This window comes from Diadema antillarum, unplaced genomic scaffold (genome assembly GCF_040938485.1).
Source record: "Diadema antillarum isolate AM-2024a unplaced genomic scaffold, OU_Dant_1.0 seq00000662_RagTag, whole genome shotgun sequence".
Classification (NCBI taxonomy): Eukaryota; Metazoa; Echinodermata; class Echinoidea; order Diadematoida; family Diadematidae; genus Diadema; species Diadema antillarum.
In genome coordinates this window covers 347,501-358,601 of record NW_027271574.1, presented here as the reverse complement: position 1 = coordinate 358,601, position 11,101 = coordinate 347,501, and the positions used below count along the sequence as shown (strand labels likewise).

General features: G+C 37.9%; 1 protein-coding gene across 1 annotated transcript in view; it reads left to right on the top strand.

Moving 5' to 3' along the window:
- Positions 1-5,359: 5,359 nt before the first annotated feature.
- The window catches only part of LOC139736683 (SEC14-like protein 2), a 14,443-nt gene continuing 8,701 nt past the window's right edge, over positions 5,360-11,101 (top strand). The window contains exons 1-7 of the mRNA XM_071647431.1: positions 5,360-5,413; positions 6,112-6,181; positions 6,869-6,912; positions 7,778-7,840; positions 8,738-8,831; positions 9,932-10,023; positions 11,007-11,101. The exon at positions 11,007-11,101 is cut by the window's right edge and continues 4 nt beyond it. Coding sequence (XP_071503532.1) covers positions 5,360-5,413; positions 6,112-6,181; positions 6,869-6,912; positions 7,778-7,840; positions 8,738-8,831; positions 9,932-10,023; positions 11,007-11,101 — 512 coding nt within the window. The remainder of the gene's footprint in view (positions 5,414-6,111; positions 6,182-6,868; positions 6,913-7,777; positions 7,841-8,737; positions 8,832-9,931; positions 10,024-11,006) is intronic.

The window sequence follows — 11,101 nt, the reverse complement described above, 5'->3', positions numbered from 1 at the left end:
TCAGTCAGACTGTCAGAGATCACATCCGAAGAGCATGCCATCATTGAAGATGAAACTGAGAACCCTTCACTTCTGTGAAGTATTCTGATCTCACTCAATAATGGTTGAACTTGACCAATATGAAAATGAATATATTCCAATTTGAGGTTGTTGTTGGGAGGGTTTTAGTGTGGGGGAGGGGGACATCTTGCAATGAGAAGTTTAATTCACCTGTTCCTGTTGACTAGATGAGATTCAGTATCTTAATATTAAAACCAGTCCAATACCAGCGACTCATCCCGCTTAACTAAAGAAACATTAGAAACTTGGAGAGGATATTTCGTTGAACAATATGAAACCTTTTTTCCCACCATCAAGAACATTTGTAAAGTTCTAATGCTGGTAGCAACCAAGTGTTTGATTTTTGTTTTGTTGGTTTACAGTTGATTTGGTCCAACCAAGATTAAGGTCAAATTTTTTCGCATTGAGCGTTTTGAAAGTTTTTGAGTCGTTTAGATACATCATAATAAGTAGATCTTCTAATCTGGAAAAAAAATCCACAAATAAAGAGAAAAAAGAAAGTCAGGAGATTTTTTTTCTTTATTCTGGGCGGGAGAGGCGGCATAGCATATACCAAAGATTAACACATTGCATTTATCTGGAAATTCTTCATGCGCATGTTTAAATATCGACTATCTATACGTGTAAACATATGTGTTTGGCAGATGGAACAATCGGTTGGTGTTGTCTGCTGTCTACAGACAGTTGGTTTATACGGCTACGAACATGACAATAATAATGGTTTAGGTATTAGTCAGGGCCAAATGCCACAACCTGAACGAACCGATTCATTGTAAAAGCAGCGTGTGTGAGTTGATCGCCAGTGCCTGTTGGATTATTCCAATAATTAATTTGCATATACCTCTCATCTCGGAAGCTGCAACTTGTGTTTTATATAAAATATTTATGAAATATTGAATGATAAAATTGATACAAAGATAATGAACCTCCACGGGCATTTATATTCACACAGACTAATAAAAATATCAACAGCAACACACACACACACACACACACACACACACACACGTGTTTATAAAATCACATATGTGTGTATATATCTACATATATACACGTATATATACATTATATGTATCATTATTCCTATAATGCAGATTATGGAGATAATGTGTATTGCCTTTCTAGAGGTGTAACATTTTGATATCCCAACGAGAGTTATAGCTTTCCAAAGATATTCCCTTAGCGCGCAGCACTGAGAGAAAATATTGTCTCGAAGAGATAATTCCTAAGGGATTGTCAAGTACATGTATTATCAATGTTATAACGGTGGACAAGGCAATATTGGTTATATGGTATGGTCGACATAAATACACATCATTTCATTTTGTAGCCCCGGCGCGACGGGTCGGCAGCCAGTCAAATTCTAAAATTTGTGTATCTAATTACCTGACCTGCTCGCAATAGAAAAATTTCGACCCTCTCTGCATTGTCACGTGATTGAATTATGAGCAATCACGGTCCAGTATTTATGTGAACCATGCATATATAAAGTATATATATATATATATATATATATGTATATGTATATGTATGTATGTATATATATATATATATATATATATATATATATATATACAGATTTCACATAATGTGCTGGAAATTATCCATTAAGTATGCTTATTGTGAATAAAGATATTTTTGATCATTGACATGATTGACTTTGCTTCTTGCCTTTGTTCAGTTTGTTGACTGCTATGAGCAGCGAATACATTATTTGGCTTAATATGTATCGGGAGGTTTCAGCGTATGAACATAAACATTGAATTGAAATTGAATTATATTGAGTTGGAATTGAAATTGAAATTGAACTTGTATATTGATTTTCCAATATGAGTCACAATCATTTGACGTCAAGACTTTGGTTTGGTCAATTATTCTATTTGGGGTAGTGAAGTTGCGCCAAATGTGTAACGCTTTAGCATTGTGCGTAGGCTTATTATGCACTCCTTATATTCCTGTCGCTTCGGTAACAGATGTATTATGTGTGTGTATGCGTGTGCACGTGTGTGTGCGTGTGTGTGTGTGTGTGTGTGTGTGTGTGTGTGTGTTCGTTTTAGATGTGATTAGGATGTCTGCAAAGGCGATGTTTATCCTAGTCTGCTTCGACTTAAAGTTATATTATCCGTTCAAAATTTTCGCCGTTACCATACGCACATAAAAAAATCCGACAACGTATTACTGTGTTATTGCCAAGACTTCCAGATTCTTTTATTTCATTCGATCCATTTTCATTTTCATTTAACAATAAAGAATATAAGTGTACAGAACAAGCAAATAAAATAGCAATATGTATATTCTGCATACATCGAGATAAGGTATCAAACACATGCAAAAATTGATAAGCCTAGATGCATAGTATTTAACAAATAATATTAAGAATGTAGAAAAGATTCTATACTTGTTTTACGATTTCGTTGTTCTTAATATAATGATATTATGCTTTTGTGTAGAAGCCTGTTTATAATGGTTATTTGTCTTAGTTGTCATAGATATAGATCGAGATGAGGCTGACCGGGAAGGAATGGGTGCGAAAAAAAGTGTCAGAAATACAGTATATTAATCTGGCGTCAAATTGTGTGCCATCGGCTCAATATATTTTCTGTGATTTGATACTGTCTGACAGGATGCAACTGATTGACAAATTGTCCTACATCGACGTAAATAAGCACTGAATTGGTCAGTGTTTTAGTAGTAGCCATGATAACAAATCATGGGCGTACATACTCAAGCAGGATTCGAACCTACGACCTCCTGATCTCTGGACAGGCGTCATCTCCACTATAGATCACCGAGCTTCCGCCCGACAACAAGTGTTGGTTCTAATCCTAATAGCATGCAGCGTGCACTGCGTAATTACTCAAATTCATGTCTGATAGGTGTGATGCACAGCTATTCTAATGCGTCTTTCTCAGAGTGCATTGTGTGTTAAATGCTGATGCCCGCTTTTCCTGGACAAAGGGCGTTGGGTATCTAGAACTGTTATCATCGGATCGAATCGACAAACTTCCTACGTCATTACTTATGCTCTTGAATCGGTTATCATTGAGTTATCAACCAGGTCAGTGTAGGAGTCGCGACAAGCACTCAAGGACACTCAAACTTTACCCTTGTAACAAGATTCTGATACGAACCCCCCAAATAATTCGACCTGCGGAAGGAAGGCGTCAATCTTCATGTATTGTGCTTCAAGTTCGTTCCGATCACGTGATCATTATCTGGTAGGTTACAGGGGCCGCGGACCGTTTTTTTCGTGGGGGGAGGGGCCTACGATACTGGGGGTCAAGGTCCCCCTCCCACCCCAACCCTAACCCTAACCCTCCGGATTCCCCCCCCCCCCCCCCGCTTGCTTAGCCGGGAAGAATCTAAGGGCGGAATCTTTGGAAATTGAAATTCATGGGTATTGTGGTTTTTCCCCCTCACCCCCCCCCCCCTTCCACACACACACGCACCCCGGTTCCGTGGCCCATAAGGTAAGATGTATGTATTCGCCGCCATTGCAATTAACAAAAGCGTCATCGGAAAGGAAGTGAACTGAAGTAGAACCATGCAGCTAGTAGTTGGGGAAGCTAAGAATTAACTTTAAAGTCGGCTTCAAATAATAGTGCAATATGCATAATGGTACTTTGTTTAACTAGAGAGAAAACATGAATGAGATGAAAATTATTCAGCCACCTTGAATGTGACACAATTGAAATTTTTTCGGTAAGATTTTTGCAGAATTTCAGAGATCTATACCTCTGTGTCATACTCCTGGTGGCGTTATGACGTAGGAGGCGCACTTCTGCATCAATCGCTACACCTGTACGTGATTGAAAAATATAGATTATGATTCCTTTTCATAGGAAAGAGACCTGTAGATGTTGAGGTTTTTTTTTTACAAAAATTTTGATTGGCCATTGTTTCTTCGGTTTTACTTTGCTTTGGGTTTTTTTTTTTTTTTGAACGAGAGAAAATAGAATTTTGTCTGCGTTGCAGGATAATGACCAAAAAAATCCAAACTTACGTTCTGTCTGTTCACTCACTAAGATATTGAGTAGAGGAGGATCCGTGTAGGCCCGATATATTAAACGGAGCCCGCTTTCATCGTTTGTAGCATGATTTCGACGTTTACTCGTTGTTGCTGTCGGAGCTCGTGACGTTTTCAAATTAACCAAAATCTATAAGACCCCGCCTTTACTCAATGAGCATATTTTCGTCTGATTTTACTCAATTAACCAAAGTTATCTTGAACATGGTATAAGATTGCAATCTAAATCTAGACGATTTTCAAGTGTATTATCGTGAATTTTTTTTTTTTAATGTACATGTACCTCGTGATGATTTTCATTTTTCCACCTCCTTCCCACCCCCGCAAAAATAAAGAGAAAAGGAAGAAGCTTTCATTTATTTTTTCCCCTCTTTTTGGTAAAAATATCTCTCTTTTGTGTCTTCCAATTGAACTGAACCTGGCAACTGCATGGTCCAACCTCTCTATATAGATAACATGATACCTCTTGTTCAATGATGACTGCGCGATCTTCCAAGATCTGAGGACTTAGTGGAAAAAGTCATCTAAAGAATGTAAAACTTGTTAGTTGCTGTAATCAATGCGTCGATGAGGCTATACGGGGAAACAATAACGGTCTAACGGATGCAGTGTCACGGGAGGCAGGGGATAGGTCCACTTTATATTTACATTATACAGGAAAGGGGTGACACCTCCATCACTGCGAAGTTTACGCTTTTATGGACCCATAATGAAAGCATAATAAAATCTCCACGGAAATAATTTCAAGCCATACATTCTCTCCTGTATGTAGAGAATAGTAGGTCAGAAAAATACATATCATGTATATAGTGAGATGATAAATTTCTTGTTTTAGGTTTCTAGTTCCAGCCTGTTCTCTACTTACATACATACGTTATCCGAAACGAAGTTTGTCATCCCAGAGATATAAACCTCAAATCAAAACAAGGCAGAGTATAGGATCAAGTCGACCTTTGATGGACTTTGTGTTCGCGTCTAATTACTCAGTAATTAGCCCTCCGGGAGTGATTTCAACCTTGCAACCTAGGATTGTTTACCATCGAACCCTCCTCCATTTTCTGATAAATTTGCCGGATTGTGTGGACAGTTGACACATCGTTGGGCTCTCGTGTCGCTGTTGCTATCCAGACAAGAACCGATGCCATTTTGAGACTAGTTTGGCTGGCAGTTCGTTGGCTTGACGACCGCTCAATTTTTGTCTCCGTGAGGCGAGGCTTTTAAATACTGCATTCTGTCTCTTCAGCTGGGTTCAGAAAAAGCTTTCCCGCCAATATGAGTGGATTTCCCGGCGACTTATCGGACAGCCAGAGGGAGAAGCTGGCAAAGGTAACAACAATAACCTTTGCACATTATTGCCGCTCAACGCGTTTTTAGCCTGACACACCTCCTTTACTCGTTCTTATCCAAGCAAACTTGTGTTGATAGCCAGTTGCAAGTGTGTAGGTCCTACTTTATACGCTGTATTATAATAATAAGTTGAGAATAGCTAATGAAATAATGGATGTGAAATGGGTAGGGGAAACAGTATAGAAGAAATGATTGTTAGTATGTGTTTATATATTTCATGTTAACCTGAACATTTGTACATACTGTCATTATTGCCCCCTCCCCTTCACACACACACACACACGCACACACACACACACACACATACACGAAGAAATGCATTCAAGAACTCACTGCAGTGACGATAGAGTGTACAATTACAATGAAGAACCAACATGCATTATCTTGTTTCCGGAAATATGATTTATTGTAATAAAACAGTTTATAAAGTTTTTCTCTTGATTGTGAGAACTAACATACCAGTTTCAGTGGTGTGCATTGATTTTATGAATGTTTTCAAAGTCGTCTCTGTGGCCGTCTTTGACCGTGTACAGATTCTAATTCCGCCTCTATATATAGTATAATGCGTTCCATGGTTTGGATTACACTGGTCCTGCCTACACCGATAAGATTATTATACCAGACACCGCTGTTTTCAGTTGTCATACTATGTTTGTTTTGTTTTTGCCTATGTTTAGTTTAAGGACAATCTGAAAGATGTCTTGAAACCAGATCATGACGACGTTCTCCTTCTCAAATTTCTTAGAGGTAAGTGATTCGTTTTAAAGACTTATGTAGACGACATTATGATCACTAAACCGTCTTACACTTCGAATGAGTAAGAGAACATTGGCCTGAGGTGGAAAAAAAAAGAAATTAACATACCTCCGTACATAGGCATGTCTATAATAGTCTGTGGCGCCACAAAACGTGTTAAGAAGGAATAAATGAATGAATGAAACCTTTAATAACCTTTGCAATGAAACCTGTCATAACCCATTGGAGATCTGTTGTATAATTATTTTGACGGTGTTTTAGATGGTGGATGGAGAAGGTCAATCTTTGATCACTGGATGACCAATGATGACCACCCTTCAACCTTTCAAGAAAATCTCGTTGTTGCAGACGGTATACATGGCAACATGGTGTTAGTCGCCATAAGGCTCTCGTAGCAAGTGTACTGCTTGCACAACAACCAGGCACGGTTTTTTCTTCAGTAATCTATTTGCCTATCGTGAATCTAATAGAGATATAATTCTACCTTCGGGAAATCTCTTCAGAGTTTTCAGGGTTCTAGTCTTGACACTAGTATAGTTCTTTGCGAAGTAAGGAATCCTTTGCATCGTGCTTCTTTTTTACTTCAACGGATTCATGTTATTGATACGCGGTTATCAAGTTTTCCCTTGCTCTGGTTGTATTAATACAGTTATACTTTACTTCTTTCCTCATTCATAGCAAGAAGGTTTGATCTGAAGAAGTCGGAGAAAATGTTCAGAAAGGTAAGTGGAAAAGTGTTACCCTGCTCTGTGCATCTGAAATATAAAAGGATGGACACGTTCATCCTGCGACTGGGTATCTTTTACAGCTCAAAATGTCTCATCTCTGGCAAAATATGGAAAGGAAGAGAATATTGATGCAGAATGGGAAGATGTGCTGTAAGAAACAGTTATCATTAAATTTTGTCACCTTTCCTTAACTCAAAAAGTCTTTTCCGCCTTTGACTGATAAATATAACAATGTCGAAATTTCAGAGGCTGGGTATTATTGTTCCAAGATCATCGTGTCTCTGCCAGCATGCAGGGATAGCCTGGTCGTAGTATCGCTGCCCGGAAAGGAGTAGATGACAGGCTCGAATCCCACAGGTTTCGTTTTTCCGAACATGTATTCTTTTTTATTTCTTGTGTGTGTGTGTGTGTGTGTTTAGAATTGTAGATCAGCAGTTGTGAATTAAAAAAATACTGTGGGTGACAAATGGCAAAAAAAATTTCTATAGTGTATGCACTGTAGCCCTCTTTTTCTCTTTCCTGGCACCTGTCATTGTCTGATACGTTGTAAGGATTGTCTGTGCTTGCTCTTCGAATACAAAATCAAAACTGACACCAAAGCAAAAATGAAAGGAAGCTAACAAGCTCCCCTTGTCATTGCCAATATTTCCAAATCCATTACTCAGGTATGTATTTAATGCCTTTCCTTTTATATCTCGACAAACGCTAGACATAAAGAGATAAATTACACTCTCTACACTCGGTCGTAACAAAGACTGTGTATCAAAAAATTCAACGCGATTTTGAGTTATTATGGTGGAAATCACCACTTCTTTCTTTAATTACTTCATGCAATTAGTCATTTTCTCTTTCCTAACAGACTCTGGAATGGAGGGCTGAGAACAAAATCGATACCATCTTGGATTGGTTCAAAGTTCCCGAGGTGGGCGTGAACAGTGCTTTCAGATTTTAGTTCTCTGGGTATATCGCTTCTCAATCGATGTTAGGCACCTTACCAAACTTTAGCAAAACATACAGGACATTACGTACATCGAATATAGGATTTTTGTATGAGAGATGTATTCAGAGAAGGTGATTTTTTTTTAAGTACATGGCTGCGATTCTCAATAATCTATGTGTGAATAATAATGTGAGTGATAGACAGGTTACTGAGACATAAAGTAAACATCTTGGCAAGTCACACCTGACAACCGGCATTGCAAGTTAAAGTTAGCCTGTTATTACATGTTTTGAAATGTAACTGCTGATCTCATTTTCTTGTTTGCGGAGTGCATTGACAAAAAGCCTTCCAATACAGTGCACTCCCGTTATAACGAACACAGTTATAACGAAATTCCGCTTACAACGAAATAAAATTCAGGCCTCAACATTATTGGCTTTATGTATTTTTATTGTTATTTGTTCGGTTATAACGAAATTTTGATATAACGAAAGAAAACTGTTCGTTATACCGGGTGTCCACCGTATTACACTGTATAATAATCTTGATCACTGTGATATCTCTATAACAATACACCAAATAACGCACAACACTGCACCACTACTCACCGCTTCATAATGTTAAACTAATTTAGGTTCTTGACATTTTTATTCTTAAAAAGATATGACATGCTCAAACCGAGTGGAGCAGAAGTAATATACAGCTTACAAGTGGCTCATTAATAGACGGATAATATGATCACATTGCGCAAGTAGAGCTATACATTTTGCACATCACCGCTCTCCATAACATTTCGGGAGCCTTATTTCAGCAACATGTTTTCGCCAATAGCGGTTTCTCATTGTTCATGATTTATGTAACATGATTGTTTACTGACAGGTGTTCAACACATATTGGTGTGGAGGTGTTTGCGGATTGGACAAGGAGGGTCACGTGATATTTGTGACACCAATTGGAAACATTGACCCAAAAGGTTAACACTTTTCTTCCTATCTAACATAATGAATTCAATTTGACCGACTACACTCATAAGCACTGATTACTTGTAATGCAATCAATTCAATTTCATACAATTCAATTCAACAAATGTTATTTCAAATCAACAAAATGTAGGCTGACATCATGCTTACATAAGTGATATGTGAGCTACAGAAGACTTTGGATAACAAAGGAGTCTACCGAATGCATGATACGAAGAGCTGTAGTGATCCAATTTTGACTGGCCCTACTATAAGGAGACTCATGCTGGCTCTACTGTTAACAATAATTGCACCATACAATTTTATTATATATACCTAGATACATTTAGTGATCTTCCGGAGAAGTAACACACTTAAAAATGAATATTCTCTCGCATATGTAATGTTGGTATATATACAACGATAACAACGTGCCAAAGAACAGATGGTTATGGCGGCACTTGTTAAGGTTAATCATTGTCGTTACCAGTAAATCCTTCATCAGGTCCGGTTTATTAAAACTTTGATGTGCTCATGTGGATGTCCAAAAGTCATGCAACCTTCGAGTGGGGTCATTTCTTTTTTAATAGAGAATGGTTTAACTGAAGTGTCCTATAGCCGCCAGAGTATAAAGTGGGTCCAGAAGGCAATGAAGACATCCGGGTATCCACATTTGCACTTTGAACACCCATTGTTGTCATAGCGACGAAGAAACAAGAAGCAACGAATGAATATAGGATATCACTCCGTCATCATTTATGATCCATTTTTGATAGAATACTTCATTATTGTTTACTTTAGTCGTATTTGATGTAATGTAGTTATGTTTTTATGTATATCAACCACACTGAGATTTCTGTCTTTTCTGAAATACACTCTGTATGAACGTGCTAATATTATTGTCATTATTTTTCTGTCAATCCTGAAATTTAGTAGATAATCTGATAATGCCATGTTAATATGAAATCTCTGACTGTATCAATATCGAGTAGAAAATGTCAACTCAAGGCATATTCCTTGCTTCCATATCTATCTCTTTCTATTCCCTCTATCTCTCCACATGAACTCTTTTCATTCGTCTGTATCTCTCTCCCTCTTTCTTTTGTCTCTCCAGGAGTTCTCTTCTCTGCCAAGGCGAGTGATATTCTGCGGACGTACACATATTTCTTGGAATACCAACTCCTAAAGCACAGAGAATATTCCAAGGTGACTCAATGCACAGTGGTGTAGTTGCAATATAACTGTATAGTATAACTGCAATGCATGAAATTAAAACTGTCTCTGTGACGCTGACGTAAAGAGGATACCTACCTTTTGTGACCACTTACAGAAGTATCCGTCGTATATAATGTTAATAAACATCTTAATGCATACACTTTGTACATAAAGGAGCTTTAGATCTGTGATGCGAACAATAAGACGACGTTATTTAGGGGGAAAAAAGAAGAGAAACAGAAAAAAGTTATGTTCTTCACTTTGTCCAATCAAGGAGGAGGCGTCGATCGTCTTAGCATCCGCGTCGCACATCTCAAACTCGCTATTGACACAAATGCTGAAACACAAAATCAACAGAGAGGCGCATGATATCATGCACACACGTTACATGCATAGTATGACACCCATTTTTTTGCCCAACCTTGTCTAAATATCTTTTTTATTGCCTTCCAAATACTATTGTATGGATACTAACCCAGGGGATCATAAGTCGTCATTTTCATAACATTCGTTAACTACCTAAACGGCCCGTTCAACGCCAACCTGTCTACAAGATTGTCTATGAAACTGAAATTAGTTAATCACGCACAGTAGTTTTCGTGACTGGTTATCTCAAAAGAGTAAATGTAAAGCACGAATTAGCGAAATAATACTCTCCAAACGGAAATAGCACAGACAAAATTAATTCACAGGTTTACAGTTCAGTCATGGGCTTTACTTTTGTATACATTTAAATTGCCTCGATATCTTGATAGATACAAAAATGATCGAAAATTGTAACAACAGGAAAATAAGAATTTCATGCAATACATTTCTTATGACGACATTATAATCAAAAGCCAATATCTACAGGGTAATCCGAGTAACACTGTGATTTTGATACTATTTGATATACCCATATAGGGACCTCTTGTAGTGATCAGTGTCGGTGATTTAACTTTAAACCAGTCTGTTTTGTGTCTGTTACATTTCAGAAAGCTGGTAGGTACGTAGAGGGTTCCTTGATGATCTTCGACCTGGAGAACATGGGCGTCCATCATCTTTGGAAGCCAGGCTTGGATCTCTTCAT